The sequence below is a fragment of the Micromys minutus genome (genome assembly GCF_963924665.1).
Source record: "Micromys minutus genome assembly, chromosome: 26".
Taxonomy (NCBI): domain Eukaryota; kingdom Metazoa; phylum Chordata; class Mammalia; order Rodentia; family Muridae; genus Micromys; species Micromys minutus.
Window position 1 is genome coordinate 5,686,245 of NC_137961.1, and position 23,302 is coordinate 5,709,546.

General features: G+C 44.1%; 2 protein-coding genes across 2 annotated transcripts in view; both read left to right on the forward strand.

Moving 5' to 3' along the window:
* The window catches only part of PPP1R42 (protein phosphatase 1 regulatory subunit 42), a gene marked incomplete at both ends in the record, with an annotated part of 31,680 nt that extends 13,956 nt beyond the window's left edge, over positions 1–17,724 (forward strand). Inside the window, 4 exons of the mRNA XM_080938777.1 lie at positions 1,041–1,158; positions 5,274–5,405; positions 10,381–10,540; positions 17,613–17,724. Coding sequence (XP_080794903.1) covers positions 1,041–1,158; positions 5,274–5,405; positions 10,381–10,540; positions 17,613–17,724 — 522 coding nt within the window. The remainder of the gene's footprint in view (positions 1–1,040; positions 1,159–5,273; positions 5,406–10,380; positions 10,541–17,612) is intronic.
* A 1,174-nt stretch (positions 17,725–18,898) lies between these two features.
* Positions 18,899–22,531, forward strand: TCF24 (transcription factor 24; the record flags this gene model as incomplete). The annotated part of the gene is made up of 2 exons (XM_080938737.1): positions 18,899–19,291; positions 22,418–22,531. The coding sequence occupies 2 exons, from the start codon at positions 18,899–18,901 to the stop codon at positions 22,529–22,531; spliced, it is 507 nt and encodes a 168-aa protein (XP_080794863.1).
* Positions 22,532–23,302: the final 771 nt, after the last annotated feature.

Sequence of the window (23,302 nt, forward strand, 5' to 3'; positions counted from 1 at the left end):
GTAGACAGAGACAGGTGGGTATCTGTGAGTTCAAGGACAGCCTGGCCTATACAGTGTGTGCCAGACCAGTCAGGGCTACATAACCAGACCCTGTCAAAACCAAAACCAAAAACCAAATAACTATAAAGAAAATAAACAGAAAAACAGCAGCTACAACAAAAGAAGTAAAAGAAAATTGTAACCCCAGTAATATTATAATTTCAAAAGAAGTCTCTAGGCCACAAAAAGATGAGCTGGGGATAACAGTGTTCAGTGTGGTCTCCGGGGATGAGCAGGCAAGGAATTTTTTATTTTGTTTTGCAGTGTGACAGGATTTTCCCACATTCTTCACTATAAAATAGGCAACAATGTATATTGCCTGTAGCACTGCAGACTGTGTTATTGTTTAATTTGGTGAACCAATGGGTTTTACTGGGGTTACTTACAGGAAGATGGGTGAGGGGTTACTGACAGAAGCAGAAATGTTTCCGACAGCTGCATCACCAAAACCTTTCAGCATGGGTGATGCCAAGCTGGGAACCTGGAGCGCAGGCGCAGGCGCAGGCAGTTCAACCGGGGAGTGTCCTTTCCTGGTTCCTCTGATGCTCTGAGCCTCTCTCCTGGGCACATGGGGGAGTGTCCTTTCCTGGTTCCTCTGATGCTCTGAGTCTCTCCTGGGCAGATGGGGGAGTCCCTGCTTCTTCACATCAGCAATGGCTGATGAAGTGTTCACTCCCTACTCTCCAGTTGCCTTAATGTGGAGACTGTTTCGGCTCCCACTGAGAATAGGGCATCTTCTGTAAGCAGAACGTGTTTTCCTAACTACAGATTGAGTCGGTTTAAGGGGGACATGGTCCAGAGCAGCACTGTGACCCCCTTCAGCCTCCTTCAGCTCCCCCATGACCAGTACAGACAAAGCTGCGGGGTGTGTGGGTTCTACTGGGGGCTAGGATGCTGTAGACATCATCAGCACCTTCACTACCAGCTTGGAAAGCGGTTGTCATGAGGAACTCGAATAGTCATAAAGTTCCCATGCCTTCCTTTGTCTTTCCCGACTACAGGACTTGGAGATTTTACTGAAAAAACTGAAGCAGCTGTGGAAAATGGATTTAAATGGAAATCCTGTTTGTCTTAAACCAAAGTACAGGGACAAACTGATACTGATGTCCAAGTCACTGGGTGAGTGGCATTAATCCAACTTAAAGCACTTATTTAAGTTAATCTGTCACCAAGGTTTCAGAAATATAGACATTGGTCAGCATAGGTTTAAATGTTTGAATAGCAAAGTTAAGAGTAAGAAGTGCTGTGTGAAAAAATACTCCTCTATTCATAAATAAACACTGGGCAGACTTTTAGTAGAAAATGTGGCCACTAGCCACAAAACTGGTTAGCTATAAATATGCTAAACTTAGCTTGGTGCAAATCCTTGGCAGGACCCTAGACTCCTTAGCTCTTGTTCTGCAGCTACAAGGTTTGCTCGCCTGTCTTTGCCTCAGAACACAGGAACGGGGACTGGGGAGTCGCTTTATCAAATAACAACATCCCTAAGTCTACCCTACACTGGAGGAAATGGGCCAAAGCATGTGGATGGTATTGTCAAAATTACATAGTACCAGAGTGACCGGCAGTACCACCTGACCAAAGAGCCTTGTGAGACAGCGTCCCGTAGCCCAGCCCTCAGGCTGGTGTCTTGGGCATAGGAATTAATAAAGAGCTAAAGTCTGCTAAGACATCTTCAAAACTCAGAGCTGGTCCATCATAACGCTGGTACGATCATCGTCTAGCGTGGGGAGGAGCGAGTCAAACAATGGAAACCTTTTCTCTCAAAGCATGTGTGCAGGATCGATCAATACACAGCCCACCAAGGCAGAGAACACACAACATACAGAGAACTATAGCGTTATGTGTTCAAAGTTCTGCAGGCGACTCAGCTGTACAGCCGCTACCCCTTACCTTTACCGTGTAGGTGAAATAAAACAAAGGACTTGTTCAGTATTTTATAGATATCCATTTATAATAAGTTGTCATCTATCAGAAATTGCATTTAAAGACATACTAGAATGCTTCTTGCATATACATTTTATGTGTGTGTGTGCATAGTACACATGTATGTATGTACACACATGTATTTATATGAGTGTATGTGTGTACAGATGTACATACATATTATATAACGTATTATATAATATATAGATGTATATATAATTATATATATATATTACATACACACACCCTGCAGGGGAAGACAGGCTATGAATAATAAAAGATCCCTTTTCTCTTCTTTATTATGTTTCTGTTGTTTATAATAAGTGCCTATTTTTTAGATCAGGAAACCAAACAAAGAAAAAGTCAACAAGTGTAAAGGCGGGGGTGGGGTGGGGTGTTAATGCAGTCAGTACAGAGTTTGCCATAGATGAGGGAATGAGGGTCATGTCAAAAGCCAGGCACCGGCTCATGCCCATGATTCCAGCACTGGGGAAAAGTCTCTGGAACTCAATAAGTAGCTTCCCAACTGGTGAGCTCCAGTTTCAACGAGAGACTCTGTCTCCTGGACGAAAATGAAGACTGAGAAAACTAGACCCTTAACACCAGTCTCTGGACTACACACACACACACACACACACACACACACACACACACACACACACATACACACACACTGAAACACATATACATTCTCAAACCACACCATAAAATTTAAAATAAATAACTGTGTAGATAAGTATTTTCTCAATTTTTGATTAAAAATGTATATGCTATATTTTCAACAGGTTTTCCTCTCCCTAACACCTCTCAGATCCTCCTCACCTTCCCATCTTCCCCACACAATGCCCTTTCCTTCTCTTTAAAAAAGAGAGAAGAAACATACATACAAAACAAAAACAAAAACTGCCACAAAAACCAAAACCAAAATATATAAGCAAAAGACCAGTGAGAAAAAAAAAAAAAAAAAAGCACAAAACAAAATGAGGCCAAAAGTCCACAAAACACTGAGTGTGTCGGTCAACTACTGGACACAAGGCCTGCCCTGAAGTGCAGTTAACATACCCGGGTGAACTATTGAAGGAAGCTGAGTTCTCATTTCCCAGGAGGTATTACTTACAGCTGCTTGGTCGGGCTGGGAGCTCATGTCCACTTCCCCACCTCAGTCATGGCCTCCCACTTACCTGTGCAGGCCCTGGACATGCTCCACTGGTCCTGAGGGCTCATGTGTGCACCACTGTTGTATCTGGAAGTCCCTCCTTCTTTGCAGCCATCACCTCTGTCTCTCACTCTTGGTACAGTGTCCAGTTGTGTGTCTCCGTACTAGTTCCCATCTACTGCAAGAAGCTCCTCTAACAACAGCTGAAGCAGACACTGACATATGAGTGTAACAAACGTCTTTAGGACTCATTTCATCGCTGTGTTCCTTTATCAGAGCAGTAGGAGTGAGTTTTCCCCCAGCCTCATCGCCTATCCATTCTCGGACTCTGGGCCACCCTCTCGGGCTCTGGGCCACCCTGTCAAGCATGGGTGCCATCAAGAGTGGTTGGTCACTCCCGCAATGTGTGTTCCTCTATTGCACCAGCAGATCTTGAAGGCAGGTCACCACTGCAGGTCACAGGGTTTATAGCTAGGATAATTACATTTCCCTTTGGTAGCATACAGAGTACCTTTCAGTACCATGAATGTTAGTCAGTAGGGGTGAAGCCTCTAGGGAGGCACCAGCTCAGCTTCTCTACATTTGATGAGGAATGTTAGGTGTTCCCATCAGTGAAGAGACAGCAATAGCCTGGGGGAGGGCACTTCCATGGTGCCACCTTGAGCAACATATAAAACTAACCCACTCCTGGCACTGGTATTTTTGTTGCTGCTGTTGTTTGAGATCAGATCTCACTCGGTAGCCCAGGCTGGCCTACCATTCATTATGTAGCCATCCAGACTATTGTCAAACACATGGTAATCCTCCTGCCTCAACTTCCTGAATGACAGGATTAGCTAACTGACTAAGGTATTTTTTTTTTAATAAAAAGAAATTGTATTTACTTAGAAGCATTCAGAATGTCAACAAAACAGCCGCATTTTTTTTTTTTTTTTTTTTTTTTTTTTGCAATTACAGAGTGGTATTCAGTTAACAGAACAACAATTATCTTCGCATAAACTGCATCAGAGACAATTAAAGATGAAAAATAAAGCCAACCAACTACGGTCCCCATATATAACTAATTTGTGCTGTGCACCAACAAGAACCTGCTTTAAATTTCCACGCCAATTTACAACCCCCAGACTGTACCAGGCAAGGTTAATGGCTATTGAAAATACCACCAGGACAGGGCTATCTAAAGACACATTCGGTAGTGTGTTAACTATCCAAAACAAGACACTGTACAGTTTAAAAACAAGTCTTACACATCCTTACATTTCAATTTTTTAAAAAGAAGTTGGGAGTTAAATGCTTCATAGACAAGAAAAAAAACTGCTAGAACCAACTTATTCATCATCATCTTCTTCCTCTTCTTCCTCCTCATCATCTTCCTCTTCCTTCTTTTTATTTTTCTTTTCAGATTTGACCACCCCGTTTTTCGCTGCATCAGGTTTTCCTTTAGCTCTGTAGGCAGCATTATCCTCACCCTTCTTCAGCCTGGCGGCCTTCTTCTCACAGGGCTGCTTGTCATCCGCGGCAGTGTTGTTCCACATCTCCCCTGGCTTCTTTTCAGCATCACCAATGGATAAGCCAGGATGCTCACCTTTGACTTTTGGGTGGTACTCAGAACAGAACAAGAAGAAGGCCAAAGGAGGCCTCTTGGGCACATTGTGACCCTGAACTTCTTTTTGGTCTCCCCTTTTGTGGGGATGTAGGTTTTCATTTCTCTTTTATAACGAGCCTTGTCAGCCTTTGCCATATCTTCAAATTTCCCCTTTTCTTTAGCAGACATGGTCTCCCACCTCTCTGACCACTTCTTGGAGACTCTGAGAAGTTGACAGAAGCATCCGGGTGCTTCTTCTTGTGCTCCTCCCGGCAGGTTTGCACAAAGAATGCACATGAGGACATCTTGTCTCTCGGCTTCTTAGGCTCTCCTTTGCCCATGTTTAGTTGACTTTCCTCCATGAGGCACAGAGTCACCCAGTGCCCATCTGGCTCTCACTTGTCCCGGCGCTGTCTCTGTGGAGTTCAGTGTACTGCAGTGACCATGAGAGACTAAGATATTTTTTAAAGGACTTTATTTTTTTGCTTATGATGTAACGTGTTATAAGCCAGAAGTATATCTTTATATATATTATATATAATATTTTAACATACATATTTTCTCCAGAATTTCTTGATGGGAAAGAAATAAAAAACATGGAAAGACAATTCCTAATGAACTGGAAAGCATCCAAAGATGCCAAGAAAATCAGCAAGAAAAAGAGGAGCAGAAGCGAGGACACAAGCAACTCCTACATCAGTAAGTGCCTGTCATTAGCCGCCACTCCAGCAGGGGGAGCCGTCTAACAAAGGCTACGAAAACCCAAGCGGGAAGCGGTGCCGAGGGTTTGCTGTGGTGGTGACTTCAGGATCTAACATGTATTCCGTTGCCTAGTTGTCAATGAAGGTAAAGATAGAAACTTCACCTGCAATGAAAATAGGAGCTAGTGTGAACAAAGCCTGCACTGGGTTCACACTGGCTGAGCCACGTGCAGGGTCACGCTGTGAGTGTGGGGAAATGTGAGGTTTTATTCCAGCAAGTATTTATGTCCGTTGCATAAAAGGTCAAACAGCCAAATTATAAATTGTGAAACCTAAGTCATCTATAACATCAGTGCAAAACACTAGTGTTTTTCATTAAGGTAAAAATTGCACACATGGTTCCTCACATTCGTAACCCAGCACTCAGGACGCTGAGACAGGAGGATCACAATCAGTTTAAGACCAACCTGAGTTACATGATAAACTCCAAGACAGTCTAGGCAATGGAGTGGGATCCAGTCCAATAAACAGATATAAATATTAAAATTAAATATAACTCAGCCATATCTGACCTGCATTCTGTGTCCAATCCACATCTTGTGCACATGCTAAAGCCTAAATGCTTGGATTATTGTATGCTTATGGTTGTGTTAGAAAGGACACACTAACCTTTGCCTAATTAGTACAACTAAATATAAATAAGAGTAATGTAACAGTTATCTTGGAAGCCTACCAGAACGGACCCCACAGAGTCTTTAGTGGAATAAGCCTCTTGTACCCACAATAGTCTTTGAATCGCAGCGTTTTGCTCCACAGCTAACTCTTGGCGCCCTTGGATGCAGGGGCCGGAAGCATGCCAGGCAGCAGCTGTTAGGGACTGGACCCTGGGCAGGGCAGTTGCAGAGACAGCAGAAAGGTCTGTCACTCTAGGAGAAGGCTGAGGTGAAGAAGGAGGAGCCGAAAGGCAAAAGGGTCTGGTGACCCTGCCATATGGGACCACTGAAAAGCGTTCAGGAGGGTGTGGGGCTTGGTTAGCTGACAGAATGGTTTCCTTCTGGTTTCCTCCTGGCTGTGTTGTAACCTTGTAGTCCTGCGTACTGGTAGGTAAACACACTTGTACTCCTAGATATTCAGAAGGCAGGGAGAGTTCAAGTTTGACATTGGTCCAGGCAACTTATCCTGTCTCAAAATAGGGAGGAGATGGGCATGCCAGCTCAGTGGTAGAGCTGTGTACGGAGCTCTAGCCCCGCCCCCTCTCTTTCCAGCACTTTATGGCTTTCAGTATCACACCAAAGCACCATATCACCTTATTAATATTGAGGTACCCATAGAATTGAACTAAGCCTACACTAAAAATCATATTTCTTTCATCCTCATAGATTTCAATTTTTTAATAGCCCACAGACAACTAAAGCCTGCAATGTTTGAAGTTAGCCATTTAATTTTCTCAAAGGAGTTCTTACTAATCCCTTTATAACTAGTGTGCACAAAACTAACTGACAAAAGTTAAAGTCATGTGAAAATACCCACAATAAAATATCTGAAAAGGAAGTTAGGAAACTTCACAATAGTACCCAAAGAGTCAGGGAGTCAGAGATAAACCTAACTGGGAAGGCAAAATACTTACATTCTTCAAATTCCAAAGCAATTGTGTCATTAGACACAAATAAAAACACACTCCATGTTTGTTACTTAAAAATTAGAATATCTAGCCTGGTAGTGGGCCTGCACCTTTAATCCCGGCAGTCAAGATGCAAAGCAGGCAGATCTCTGTGACTCACAGCCAAGCTGGCCTGTTCCAGGACACCAGGGCTATGTAGAGAAAGTGTCTCAAAAAGAAGGAAACAGAAGGGAGGAAAGGAGAGGGAGAGGAGAAGAGAGGAGAGGAGAAGAGAGGAGAGGAGAGGAGAAGAGAGGAGAGGAAGGAAGGAAGGAAGAAAGGAAGGAAGGAAGGAAGGAAGAAAGGAAGGAAGGAAGGAAGGAAGGAGGGAGGGAAGAAAAAAGGAAAGAGAAAGTCACACTATCTACCTGACCCAAAGTGATCTACAGATTCAGTGCAATCCCTGTCAAAATCATATCAGCTTTTATCAAAATAAGAAAAACATTCCAAACTCACATGGTACCACAAAGATCACAGATAAAGAAAGTTAGAGGCATCATAGTTTCTGAATTCAAAATGCATTATGAAGTCCAGGCATCAAAACAGTATGAAACTAGTAGAAGACAAAGCTACAAATATACACAAACTGATTGGGACAATGTACCTGCTCCAACGGGCTTGGGAGCATTACACAGCCACATTCAGAAAAAGCAAACTGTCCCCTTCTACTCAAAAATCAACTTAAAGTGGACGAAAATGTAAAGACATGAAACCACTAAACCCCGAGCAGAAAGCACAGTGGGAACGCTGCACAGAATTCATCTTGGCGATGACTTTGGTTGTAACACAGACACATGGGAATCATTACACTAGACTAGATCAAGCTGAGCAGTTTCTGTACAAGAAAGGAAAGAGCAAGGTGACACCCACGAGATGGGAGAAAATGCTTCGGACCGAGTATCAGACAGACGTTAATCTCCAAAACAGAAAGAAACTCCTACAGTTCAATAGCCAAGAAATTGAAATACCTGACTTCAGAATGGGTTAAAGAGTTGAGTGGACATTTCTGAAGAGACATTAAAATGGCCACCATTAAAATAAAGTTGTTTTAAAAAAAAAGTAAAAAAAAAAAATGGCCACCTTAATCAAGTAGTACAGGAAGAGCCATGACCAGTCAGAATAAGTAATTTTTTTAAGTGCATATGTGTAAGGGGGGTGGGTGTAGCTGGAGAAATGGCTCACCATCTAAATGCATGTTTCTTTTCCAGGTATACATGTGGCACACACACACACACACACACACACACACACACACACACACACGCAAGCATAACACACCCAGAGAAAATAAAAGTTAATTTTTTTTAAAGAAACATTGCATATGAAGGTAAGATGAGAGATTCAGGAGTTCAGGACCAGCTTCGGCTACATGAAACCTTGTCTCAAACAAAGCAAAAGCCCCAGGGGTAGCTAATGATGAACACGAGAGTTACTTCAGGAATAAGGGAGAAGAACTTGTAGTGTCAAATATAAGCTCATAATGTTAAATCACTGAGTCCACGGTTGCTCCACCCATGTTTAGGCAAAGCATGCAGTAGACTGTTTGATGGAGATAACTCTTTACTTCTGGGTAAACACAAGACCAAGCAAAGGAAACATAGGAAGGAGCCAGGGCAAGTTAGAGCCCCTGAGGACATGTCCCCAGTGACCTGCTTCCTCTGCCTACTGTCTCCCCCACGTCCTGTCAGATTACAAATCCACTCACCATTAGGCCAGAGACCTCAGCATCTAATTGTCCCTGTCAGCGTCCTCACAGAGGTGTATTCTCTCCAGCCCTCCAGCCATTTCTTGTTTGAACGATTGTGTGTCTGCACAGGGACGCTTGCAGGTGCCCACTGAGTCCAGTACAGAGTCAGATCCCTGGGAAATAGAGTGAGAGACATTTGTGAGTTGGCCAGTTTAGATCCTGGGATTCAAATGCTACTCTTCAACGTCAAGGAGCAAGTGTTCTTACAACTGAGACATCTCTCTGTCACCCTGCCCACCAAACCATTTGACTATCAAAATCAACCAACTGATTTTGAGAACAATATTTTCAGGGTAGTTCAGGATGAGACCCTGAGTTTAATCTTAACACTCAGGAAAAATAACTGAGCATGTTGGATATCGGTCTATTGAAGACAGTAGGGCTTTGTGAGAAATTTTAATCTGGCAACCTTGCTCTTCTGGCAAGGGATCACATCCAAAGACCTTCTAGGTCTGTGTGGTCCTCTTGGAATAAAGACATACCGCAGACCTTTAATCCCAAGCAATGTAGGTAAGGCTAGTTTGTAGAAGGAAGCAGCCATCAAGGACGTCTAACTGAAGGGCAGAAAGAGGGACAAATCAGAAAAAGATATGATAAAATGAATCAAAAATAGGATATGTCCAAATCTCACGAGAACACAGAAAGCAAGTCGACTTACGAGAGTCGCACAGAGAGAGAGAGAGAGAGAGAGAGAGAGAGAGAGAGAGAGAGAGAGAGAGAGAGGGGAGAGGGGAGAGGGGAGAGGGGAGGAGAGGGGAGAGGAGGGGAAAGGGGAGGAGAGGGGAGAGGGGAGAGGGGAGAGGGGAGAGCGGAGAGGGGAGAGGGGAGAGCGGAGAGAGGAGAGAGAGAGAGCCAGTTTTACCAGGACAGTTCTACACAGGTTGCAGAAGACAAAACAAGCCAAAGAATGAGAAGGAGCCAGAAGATTAGAACAGATTGCCAAAATTAGTTTGAGGTCAAGCAGAACAATTCAGTCAGAACCTGAGAGAAGCCAGTTTAAATCAGTCAGCTTGGAGAGGAATTTGAGCCAGAACAGCTGAGTTGAGCCAGTCAGACCGAGTTCAGAAAGAGCTAGAAAGGGTGAGCTTATTTAGCAATGAGCCTCTGAGATGACAGTTACATCAGGCGAATAAAAGTCAGTTTTACATGGCTTAGAGGTAAACAAGGCCTTTCCCACTAAAAGGGACGTCACAGCTGGAAACCATAAATGATATACAATGATAATTGCTCAAGTAAACATATGACATATTCCAACAACTACAAATGACTAGTTCCTGCCTTAAAGGTTACTGTGAAAATAAATTTAGAAGAGCAAAATTTAAGTCAATTAGACTTATATTAATGCTAACATGTTCATTTTCTCTTTAAAAATTAATTTTCTTGTGTGTTTTTATGTACAAAAGTCTGATGTTTATTTTGGATGTTAACTTATTGCTGATTTCACTGTGGATTTGTCTTTGTTTAATTCCATTCCATAACATATAATTTAAGATATTGATATATACCATTTGACAATCTAGTAATTAGTTTCAAAGCAGGATGCTTTTAATTCTTTGTATGCTACAGGTAACTTTGAAACAATACATCACATAGTTCCTGTTTATTACCCACAGGTGGGTAAGCCAAAAGTAGTCTTTTTCTCTGATGCACAGAGATATCTTGCACATGGAAATGCATCTTCAAAATGTTCCCAAGAAGATAAAACTACAATTACTGAAGACATAGGGTAGGTCCCTTCAAATGTTTGCATGGTTTGTCTTTTGTAGGGGAGTGGATTACCCTTATTGTCAACACAGATGAAGAGAGGTCCTCCTGGCTATCTGCTCTCTGTCCTTTTTACACATGCACACACACACACACTTTAGTGTTGGTCACCACAAGCAGTCATAAAACTGTGGTGGTGGGGATGGTTCTGGAAAAGTTGGGAGTGTGACTAGATGCACTGAGGGAGGGAAAGGTAGGGGCATGAAAGTCCCTAAAGATGTGGATAAAGATGTCTGACTCTTAAGGGGAAAGGACCATCTTAAGGGAGGTGAGGCCTCCGGTGATGGGCTCTAGTGACAGGGTGGATGGAAGAGGGTGTAAAGGTGGCAGAGAGGAGGAGGGCGGGGGTGTGGAGACTGCTTTCTCTGCTCTAAGCCAGAGTTCAAGCCTGCTCTCTCTGGGGACACTAAAAGTTTCACTCATTCCCAAAGGGGTTTATGATCCAAAGAAGGGTTTGACTCTCCAGTCTAACTTTGATTCTAAACTCATCTCAGCTTTATATAAATCTGTTACAAACGTCCTCATGAGAAAACAGTTGTTTTATTTTTTTATGCAAACTTACACCATTCCAGGAAATAACCTCATTTATCCTAAAATACAAACTTCCTATGCATTAAACTATACAACATGCAAATACAACAAGCAAGCAGAGGCTGGTGTGGCCAGCCACGGTCCCAGAGCTCTGCGGCTGAAGGGTGATTCTTCACCGTTGTTGCCCGCTGAACAAGTTCAAGGCCAGCCTGAGCCAAAAGAGGTCCTGTCTTTAAAAAAAAAAAAAAATTCAAATAGGACAAGTATTTTACAAGCCAGGTTGGAGCCAGATCTGCTACATTTGATGTAGAACATTGGCAGTGCTGATGGGAGTGTTAGCCAGACAGATGTTAACACATTCTACACATTATATTTCAACCTTTTCCCATTTACATAGTTTCCCTTTTATTTGTTTAACCTCCCTCCCTTCCCCCTCTTGAGCAGTTCCTAGATTGAACCAAGGTCCTCAGTCATTCAAAACAAGCATTCTCCCTCTGAGCTACAACCAACCCAGCCCTGCCACTTCCGTTGCACTTACAGCAATCCCATGATGCTCAGCAGACCTCGGAGTCTTACTATAAAGTTCATTTCTATAGTGAAGGGCAATATATATCTCATTGAGAAAGTAATCCGAGCCAGTGGATGTACTTCCCAGAACTGCCTGCTGAAAGGGGCAGGCAGGTAGGTCTGTCATGTGATGCTCATTTTGGGGTCCTGTCTGTCAGTCATGACTTAACAACCTCTAAAGCCAAGCCCAGCAGAAGAAGCCCCTGTGAAGGCACTGGTCAGTTGCATAGCAGCTCAGACTGATGTGGTGCAGACCTAGCGTCTGTAGGTCTGTGAGTGTCTGATGGAGGGAGGAGAGGAAGACTGCAAAAGGAATCCCAGCTTTGCTGTTTGCCTCTTCTCCATTCACAGTAACACGGGAGTTGTGTGAGAACATGCTTTGCTGTTCACATACAACATGCAAACGCAGAGCCTCCCACAGCACTCTGGCGGTCTCTTAAAGACAGACAATACCCTGAAAACTCCCGGCTCTATTTGTTGTCATTTTGGTTTGGGTTTTGGTTTGGTTTTAAGATTTTGTTTCTTTGCCAAGGGCTTCCACAAGTTCTCCTGTGTGTTACAAAGTGGATTAGAAAACAAACAAGGAAAATAAGAATGGCCTCAGGAAACGAAGGTGGTGAACTTCATTCATTACCGCGTAGTAACTGGGTCCACAGGGAGCTGTGGCACACAGCTCACACACTGTATCCACGGGCAAAGTCCAGTCTAGGAGAGCACGAGTGAGGCTGGGGGCTGCTCGCTCTATCCTAACCAGCCTCGGAGCTAAGGGCATCTTAAAGTGAGAGCCATCTCTGCTGCAAGTACAAACTGCTCTACACAAGGCTAGCAGGAAAGGAGGTTTGTGAGACGCTCCTGCCACTATGGGGAACTTGGTATGTTCAATTCTGAGTTTTCCATTTTAGCTGTGGGGAAACACAACGTTAGTAAATAAATAGTAAGCATTAAATGTTTACTATTTCCGCAGGACACCTGCTCTCTGAAAGTGCCAAATGTCGCTTTGGTTTAAGTGTGACCGGATGGCAACATTAGTTATGTCCCTTCTCAATAAGGGCATAGAACTCACTCACGTTCGATGACAGATTTCTAGGTGGTGCCTGATGTGTCTGAGTGATCTGGAGAGGGAATCTCTCTCGCTCACCTGAGCAAGCTTCCAGGTTTTTGTTCCTGTTCACAATTCACGCCTGTACTTTCAGTCAAAGTTTACCACACACACAGGCGGAAGGCTAACGTATGGCCAAGTGCTTTCATCTAGGAACCCAGCCATGCAACCTTTAGTAAGTTAATGCAAAGCAAAACAAAAATCCTAAGGGACGGTGAGACTAAAATTGTAAAACTGGTAAGGCACAAAAGACAACGTATTAATAATTTGGTCTGAAGGGGTTGGAGCGCTGTCTCCTTCCAAAAAACTTGAGTTCAATTCCTAGCACCCACATGGCAGCTCAAGAACTGTCTGTGACTCCATTTCTAGGGGATCCAACATCCTCACACAGACACATGCAGACAAAACATCAATGCACATAAAATAAGTTAAAATAAGTTCATCATCAAAAAGAAGGAAAGGAAATATATTTTTCGCTTTTACGAAGTGTCCCTAAGAAAAAAATAATAGTTTGGTCTGGAGTTTTGGATCAATGGTAGAGCATATTTGTCTAGTATCATGTGTTCAAGACTCAATGTGTGTGTGCACACACACCCTCATCTGAACAGAAACACAAAAACACACCATCTAAACACAAACACAAACCATCTAAGCACACACATACACCATCTGAATACATACACACACAAAACATCTGAACACACACACACACACACACACACACACACCATCTGAATACATACACACACAAAACATCTGAACACACACACACACACACACACACACACACACACACACACACCATCTGAATACAAACACAAAGATCAGAGTATTTTCAGTTTCTAAGAAAATCTATTGAAGCAACTTTTTCCCTATTTAAGAAGTGAAAACGAGGTGGCCTCCACGATGTATTTTCACAAGCTACACTTAGCATTCACGGTGAGGAGCCTGCAGAGTTGAAAACGGTACGTGTTCCAAAAGCAACAGTTGGCTGCACACTTCCTTGAGGGCTCGCACACTGGGACTGCGCCTGCATGCAGACTGGAGCACTGCAAAAGCAACAGCTGTCAGAAGACAGGGGAATGTTTACCCTGTGTCCTATAAATGCACACAGTCTACACGTGTATATTTACACAAGCCGGCTTTCCCTGCAGGGAGGAAAAAGTCAGACTTATTGACGTTGTTTTTGACCCTCAAACTGAACTTGATACTATCAAAGTACGCTGTAATTAAAGATTAGGTCTAAACTATTTTTTATTTAAAGGCTGATTCGGAACAACTGCCTTCACTGTTCAGTTAGAAATCATGAATTAAGTAAGCAAAGGCAGCACACGTTGTCACTTCTCTGTGTGTTTGTCACAGTGAGCACTTCTGACAGATGCTTCCTCTCCGAAAATATGCTAGGGGTGCTTGAGCCTCAGTGATTTAAAACATAGGCATTACACCCCTAGCTGCTGCTCATAAGGTCCACCAAGAATATGACTGGACGGCGCTATACCATGAAGAGGGCTTATGGTTCCTTCGTTACTTAACTGTCTCTCAAGTCCAAGCCATACTGATAACCACAGACCCGTGTATTTTGCTAATTTAAAAATTAGCTTACTATTTATTTACTTGCAAAGGGTTAGGCTGTGCTGGGTTTTTAGGTATCTTTAAGGAATATGAATCCCCGAGACTCGTAATTCACAGGAATGTGTTCCCTCCGTACTGGTTAACTATTGACGAAAAAAATACCTAGTTAAGGTATTTGCTAAGCTATGGGAGGAAGTTTCTTTGAATGAAAGGTGGATTCTAGGGCTGGAGAGGTAGCTCAGCGGTTAAGAGCACTTAGGCTGTTCTTCCAGAGGTCCTGAGTTCCTTTCCTAGCGCTCCTACTGCAGCTTCCAGCTGTCTGTAACGGTGGTTCCGTGGATCCGCTGTGCACAGGACAGAACACCTACACATATAAGAAAATCTTTTTTAACAGTGGATTCTAATAGCTAAAATAACTGGCTTTCACGACCGGTGAGGTTGTGTTTAAACAGTTGTAATAACAGATCTGTATGCTTCAAAAGGAATTTTAAAAGCCGTGGTAATATTTCTTAGGCATAAAACTCTGGGATGCCTTTACATAAACTTACATGCAAAGTCAAAATGCTTTCCGTTTTGTTTTGCTAATCTTTCCTTCGGTACTTAATTTCACATGCAAAATAAGCGGTGTGTGTATAGGAAGGAAGAAGGCTAGCATTTTGATGTGCACATCTCTGAAGAGTAAGATACACCCCCAAGAGCAGTAGTGAAAACCGACATGAAGACTTCCATTCTCTCAGGCTAAGCAAGTGTTCAGGAATTCTGGCTTCAGAGCTGCCAACATAAGCCTAACCTGACCTAACTCTTACTTTCCATTTTAAAAGGCTTATATTTTGAAATACTAAATCTTTATTATTCAAACAATTTTTAAATACTAGACTTCTTTAATAAAAGAATATTCCGACTCCAATTGCGAAGCTCCCAGTGACACCATTAAGAACGTTCCCAGGTCCCGCAAGTGAGGAGGTGGCTGAGAGGAAAGGACAGTGCAGCTAAAAGTACCGCAGCCCTCAGCCCAGAGCCATGTGGACAGGTATACACGGACTTGAGAAACCAGAGCGGCAAGCAAGAGCTCTAGGCCGTAAAACCATTTGACTTAAGGAAATGTCGGTTCAGTCTTTGTCTTTAACGATAATACAGTAGAGCAAGTGGAGAGATGGCTCAGCCGGTAAAGTGCAGGAGGTCCCGTGTTCGGATCCCCAGTACCCACGTAAAGCCCAGAAGAGCAAGCAGCACAGGCCTGGAGCCCTTTACAGCATGGGGCAGGGATGGGCAGATGCCCGACGCTCCCTGTCAGCCAGCCCAGGAAATGCGATCTGGGCTCAGAGAGGAACCCTGGCTCAAAATCCTTTAAACAAACAAACAAACAAAAAAAAACAAAACAAAAAATAACAAACACAAAGAGTGCAGGAAACTGACAGGCACGGCCACCAAACAGCACATGTATCTGCTCACATGCCCAGCCTGCCTCACACGAGGAAAACAATAACATACTGGGATGGTTAAGAAATAAAAATAAGTCTCCAAATACCGGTTAGATAGAGCTCATACACTAAAAACAGGAGCTGCAAACTAGAAACGGGCCCCATGGGACAATAGTTTGATGCACTGTAAAGTTAAATATACAGTCCAGTCAATGCACAGAAAACTTCCCAAGTGCAAGGAAAGTCTACTGTTTTGCGGCAATGTGATCACTAAATGCTGAAGGCAACCACATACATCTCAAGTGGGATGTGGATAAACTGCCTGTAACATGCGTGTATGTGCTCTGCACTGAGCAGATGAACCACTGATACACTAAACATGAACGGTCTCAAAAGCAGTGTGAAAATAGCTAGACTTTGAAAGAACCTACTGTGTGCTTCTATGTGTGTAACATTTTGGCAAAAGGGCCATAGTGACAGGAACTAGCTCAGGACTTGCTAGGAACTGGAGGTGGGCTGATTCAGAAAGGGCGTTGTGGCAGATAATGGAGGTGTTCTCTGTTCTTATTCTCCCAGAGTACTGTATTTTTATCTCTCAGAATTGCTCAACTACTCACTCAAAGGGAGAGATTTAACTATACAAGTTATTTATTATTCATTTATTTTGAGACAGGATCTTTTTTTTTTTTTTTTTGCCCTGGCTATCCTGGAACTTGATATGTAGACCAGGCTGGCCTGGAACTCACAGAGATCTGCCTGCCTCTGCCTCCCAAGAGCTGGTATTAAAGGTGTGTGCCACCATACCAGGCTAAAAATTATTCCTTAATTTAAACAATGAGTCATTCCTTAAACAATTTAAACAACAAATAGTTGAACCCAATTTAGTGTTAAAAATATACAAAGTATATGGAGAGAATAAAATGTCTAAACATTTTATTCTATGCTATCTGATATTTGCTTTTAGCTTTAATCATAAAGAAAATCTTAACATTATAACTCAACATACTTAAAAGACTTGAGAATAATTCTTAGACTTACTCCACACTCAGTGAATAAAATGTACATCATTCTAACGTCATACTTTTTGAAAAGCAGACAACTAAAAACTTCAAAGCAAGATGCACAATGAACATATATTTGGACTGCTAATAATATCTTTCAATTTAAGGTATTTGTCTTTATAATAGACACAACAGCTTTTGCAAAATACTCAATAGTAAGGTGACGACTATAAACATTAGAGACAATCTGCTTGGCTTGATCTCTGCCTTAGCCATTTACTAGGTATGCGGCACTGGACAAACTGCCCAACCTCCTCAGAGCCCTAGCCTCAGTTTCTGTAAAGGAAGGATGAGAATATACCATAAGTACTCAGCACACAAGAAGCGTCGTATGGTACCTGTTCTTTGTGAAATAGTTAATTATGGAATAGTGCGGTTTTAGAATTACCATATTTAAAGGGACTGAAATTTAACTATTAAAGTCCCTTTCGGGAATTTGGACTTAGAATCAGTCTGCCTAGTACAGCAAAGCTAGAACAAAAAAGGGGAGGCTCGGTGGCCAGTTCCCTGAATGTCAGTCTTTATTTCTCACACACTGTTGGCAACACAAAATCTGCAGCCAGCCAGTGCTGTCCGTGGCACACGCAGGCAGCAGGGCAGCAACAGGCTGTCTCTGCACAGCCACAGCCCACCTGACCTCCGTATGTCTGTGTGACTCTCAAAGCAGGGAAGCCCGCTAGATAAGAGCCTTTTCCACCATTAGTAAGGCCTGGGTTCTTGATCATCTTGCATGTCAAGTTAACTACGTGGTGGTGTGTTTGTTTGTTTTGTTTGTAAATACAGGAATCTCTCCTTGAAGGAATCTGAAAGCTTGCTAACAAAAAACGATATCCGTGAACCTCACCTTCTCCAAAACCCACAAGTAAAGGAAAAATTGTCTGAGAAAAAGGAGTAAACTCAACCTCGAGTGATTTGATTTCTTCGTAGAACTCGGCAACAGCATGTTTTGAGGGCTTGTAGACTTCGTGTATCTCGGTGTGTAAATTGTTTGATTTGTTTCTTTATAGAATCTGAGACTTTGCTTTACGTGTGTGAATTCTGGGATCTACTTACTTTATTAGCTGTTAAATAAAATTTACCAGGAAACAAAATGTGGTTTCTTATCCAATATGAGTCCTTCTCGAATCAAGGAAATCTGGGTGTGCCTTCTGAAGCCTAAAGCCCATTAGTCTTAGGACCACTCAGATTCGCTAACGAAGTCCACGGTCTGGCTAAGTGCTGCGTTGCTGTCTTACTGCTTGGTATTCCGACGTGGAAAGTTAAGAATCTGCAGCGAAAATGTTCGAGCCGCGTCCTCCGTGACATTTCAGATCTGAGTCGCAGAGCCTTCAACGGGGAGAGCGCGCCGCTTCCCAACCGGGTTCAGAGACGTCGCTGGGCCGCGGCGTGAGTCCCGCCGGCGCCTGGGCCAGCCGGAGCCCGCGGGCGAGCCGGTGCCGGGGCGGGGAGGCGGCCGAGGCGGTGGCGGGACTCTAGGTCACGGCGTACCGAGGACAGGGTTTTCCTGCAAACGTCTTTGCCCTGTGGAATGGAAGGCGGGCGGCGACGCACACTCGACGGCTCTGCTTCTAAAGTGCCCGGGGGTCCCAGCTCAGCCCGGTCACGGACGAGCGTCGTCAACTTTCCGGCCAGAGGGGGCGGGGCCATCGTTCGCCCCGCCCCCGAGCGGTTTGATTGATGAGTCTGTCCACCGAGGGGGCGGCTCCCCTAACCAGAGGGCTCGGGTGGGCGAGCCCCTGGGCCCGACGTGGCTTGATGGCTTCCACTTGCTGGGCTTCGGACGCCCCCATAAAAGGCAGAGAGGAGACCGCGACAGGGATGGAGTGACCCCCTCGACGTCCCTGGCCGCCTAGCCCTGCTCAGCCGAGCCCCGCTCGGACGCTGCGGGGTGGGAAAAGGTGAGACCGGGGTCCCGCTGCGCCGTTTCCCCGGGGCGGGCAGGGTGTGTCTGCGGGGACCGGAGCCCCGTGCGCCTTCAGGAGCTGCCCAGCCCCGAGGGCGAGCCCGCGCCGCCGCGCCTCACGGCCACCCCGCTCCTTTGCAGCGCACGCCGCGGGAGCCGAGCCGCCATGGAGCGCGGCCGTCCGGCCTGCAGCCCACGCGGCGCCGAGCTCGCCCCAGCCGCCGCCGCCGCCGCTCGCGACTCCAGCCCAGGACGGACCGGGGCCGGGCCGACAGGCTCCGGCGGGGTCGCGGCGCGCCCCGGGGGCGGTGGGCGTCCAGCCGCAGCGAACGCCGCGCGGGAGCGCAGCCGCGTGCAGACCCTGCGGCACGCCTTCCTGGAGCTGCAGCGCACGCTGCCGTCGGTGCCGCCGGACACCAAGCTGTCCAAGCTGGACGTGCTGCTGCTGGCCACCACCTACATCGCCCACCTCACCCGCAGCCTGCAGGACGACGCCGACGCGCCGGGAGACCCCAGTCTGGGCGCCTTGCGGGGTGACGGCTATCTGCACCCGGTTAAGGTAGGCAGCCCTCGAGCCACACCGTCACCGTCACCGCCTGAGCAGATTGCCACGGAGCTGGCTTTCTTCCCAGCCACCCGGGCCCGCGGGCGATGGTGACAAGGTCCCTACAAGAAGCTGCTTAACAGTTTGCAGTCGTGAGGCTGAGGCGATTAATTCTACCTGGGCTCGCCTACAGATTTCTCTAGCTCGGTAAAGATTTTCCCCGTAGAGTAAAATTTCAATCAGTCCAATCTTGTGGACTACACAGCTTCCAAGAATGTTAAGGGGGAATAAAAAGCCCATAACGCTTCCTTTAACTGTCATATTGGATTGGCGTGTATGTTGAGTGAATTGGTCTGTATTCAAATTAGCCAAGAGAAACCATTTTGCATGATTTCTTTTACATATGTGAGAAGTGGTCATGACCGTGACATGCGTTTTCACCTGTGGTGCAGTGGTCTCTGCACCGTCTTCTGGATTTCTTTTGAAACCTTCCATTGACACTTCCGTCTTCAAAATTAAGTGTATTTTCTAAATTTAAGCGTTCACATTTGTGTCACACTATTCTGAAGTAGTTGAACACAAATACATCCAATTAGAAATTGTAAGTATCTTCAGTGTTGAAGAGCTTATAGGTTAACAAAAATGAGGGATTATGTTTTGTTGTGATGTAATAAAACACATCCCCTAATTTTATTTGTGCTTAAAGTTAGAGTGCATTTTAACAAAACTCACTTTGAATACTATTAACATGGTGGTAGGCTTCAAACAGTCAAATGTTAAATGTGAAAACGTGAAATGTTATTTATAATAAAACTAATTTTGCCCCCGAGTTTTATAATGTACTAGCTGAAAGGTCACTCGTTACAAATAAGACTTTTGTATTACAGTGGGCATTAAATTAATGGGAGCCAAATATCCCCCTAATTGTCACCTCTGACTTGATATTTGTCCTGTATTCCAAGAGAGTCTATTTGAACATTAAGATTTCAATACCATAAGCAGAAGTTAAATGCCTTCCTCGTAGTTGGTAAACTTTAGAAGGAGGTCAAGTCTTTGACCTCAGTGTCACAGGGGGCTTTCTTGATTGAGAAATGCCAGAGACATCGGGGTTGGAACCTGGCAGAGCAAGACAGCACTTCTGCCTCAAGTGCCAAATGCTCTGACCAGCACAACTGTTTTAAGGAAAAATCAATCTGGTTTTCTGTCTGATTTTAAAAGGCAGTGCCCATAATATCTACATTTCTAAACCCTGAGATAATTCTAGAAGGCCCAAGATTATCTCATAAAAGAAGAAATGGGCAGTAGTTAACAAATGGCTAGTGTAAAATCAAACATTTAATACTGTGTAGAAATCTTTGTTTCAGGACAGGAAACATGACTGTAAGGCTCAGTACCTTCACTAAACAAATATAATATGGGGCTCAGAATAAGAACAGAAACTGTAGCAGAGAGCTGTAGAGTATTATATTGAAAAGAAAAACAGTCAGAAACTGTACATACTGTTTAAACTGCCTGCCTACATTTTATGATATGAACACTGTCAAAATGTTTAAATATTGGTCTATCCTTAATACAAATGTAATAAAAAAAAAACATTCTGATCATTTTGCTTTCAGTAAGTAAAGCCTCATTATAAACTTCTGGAAAGCCCTTATTGTTCTAAAGCTACCATTCCTGTAATAAACAGGGTTGTAAGTGCTACAGGAGTTACTGACAATATTAACAGTTGTGCCACTTTGGAATGTCAGGCCTTCTTACCAACACTATGAGCACCTTAGGGTCAGTGGGGACTGCAGAGGATCCCAGTTGTGAGGTAGAGACAGGTGTGGGGCTCGTATTTGGAATGTGCAAGGCTGTGGCTTCAGCTCGTTTAACTGGGACAGGGATTTAAGAACGGAACTTCTGCAACATGGCCTGAGCCCACTTTTTTTTTTTTAACTTGGGAAATTGGCGTTTCCAGTCAGCACTCAGGGCCCAGACAGTACAGATGACTCTGACTTGCCAAACCCCGTGACAGTCATTGTGCATAACGGTGACAAGCAAGAATTTTAAACCCGTGGGGTCTTCTCCTTTGGGAGTCAGTTGATTAGAGTAAGAGAACAATTTTAAAGATCTTCGATTTGAGCTCAGTGCTGGTTAATTGCTACATACATTTAAACAAAACATCACTTTAAATACATCATAAAATAGAGGACATACCGTCGCGATGCATACATGCACAGGAAGATGCCATAAAGTTTATTACTTTGTAAACCTAGGAATTTATAATGCATATGATTTAAACCAAGCGGGAGATAGAACACACACGCCTTAGTGGAGAGAGAGTCGGGGCCGTATTCCCTGACTGCATCTGGAGGCATTAAAGTAGAACTTTTGTTGGCTGCCACAGAAAGTGACGTTTCCGGGGTTATCACATAGCCACTTACTAGCATTTTTATTCTTCAGTTTTCTTAGACATATGAGAAATGTACCCATTTGTGAGACACAACGCTGAGCTTCAGTGTGTGTGCATTCATGTCCCCGTGATGCTGTCCCCGAACACTTGCAGCCTCGCTCTAATCAGAGTGATCGTGTCTGTCGCTGCAGACATTGGCCATTTGTGCTGTGAGTGTTCAACATCGTTTATTCGTGCGTATCAGAAAACACCAAGTACACGTCATTATCCGCAGTCATCCAACACGAGACAGAAAACCCAAACTCAGAAGTGCAGGCTGCTTTGTGAAGTTGCTGTTCAGGACCTGCCGAGTCCTCTCTCTCTAATGCCGCTTTTAGCAGATGGCTGCTTTGTACATAACTGAGCGCTGCTTCTTCAGAACTAATGTTTTAAACTTCATTTTACTCCAGGGTAAGCTTGGGATTAAAATACAGCTGTAGACCTCCTCCATTTCAGCCATAGTCCCTTTTCTTAGCTCCTTGAGGCTCTGGTCAAACACTCAAGTATGTTATTCATCATCCAAAGCCTTCACCGCGGCACTAGTCCTGCCGAACAGCCTTCATGCTGCCCCATAGACTTCGGAATGTCAGTACTTACGAAGGAAATCGCATTAGCATTAATGTGTCTTAGAGTTTAACGGTTGTATTCCCTCCCTGACTGTCATAGGCGCTAACTTTCAGATTCTCACCTAAGTACTCTCGTTTCAGAAGTGGCCCATGCGATCAAGACTGTATATCGGCGCAACCGGTCAGTTTCTGAAGCATCCTGTCTCTGGAGAAAAGGCAAGTCCGAGCAGTGCTCCAGCAGCCTCTCAGCCGTAGGCTGGCTGGTGGGGTGTGGCAGAGCGGCAGCCATTATTCATAAAGACTGTGAAATAACTGTATTTATTGCATCGGACCTAACAAACACTGTTTCTGAAAGTTTACATTGTAGCCTGCAGTTGAATATCAGAATCTGTATAAGTAAATGTGGAATGGAATAATCAGCCCTATATATAAAATAAGTAAGCCATATATACATATGGCTTATTTAGTTAATGTTGCATAGTAAAAACAAGCTATCAGAAGAAATGAAAGAGACACACAGGACACACAGAGGCATAGCGTGTACATACCCAAAGAATTGTCTGTAGTGTGTCTGTTACAAATTGAGAAGCTGATGTGAGCTTAGAAAGGAAACCACGGAACATGCATGGTGGTGTGTCTATAATCCCAGCATTCCAAGATGCAGAGACAGGCAGGTCTCTGAGTCCAAGGCCAGTCTGCTCTGCTCAAGAGTCTGGGGCCAGCCGAGGCTACACAGTGCGAGCCTGTCTCAAAATAGAAATAAACTGTGTTTATGCTAGTGTTCAGGTTTTTGAAAGCCAGCATGTACTTTGGGTTGTCCGTTTCAGTTAGAAGATAAAAGATCATTATTCAGCTTGTACGTATGTGAAGGTTGTTGCAGTAACTTTCATCTGTAGTTATTTTTCCAGATAGAAAATGTATACAGAACATTAGAAGTGTTTTTCTCTATGAAACATGGCATAATCCCCTTTCAAGAGGGTAGTCAATATTGGGATCTAACCATACAGGCCAGTATGAGCAGGGGCT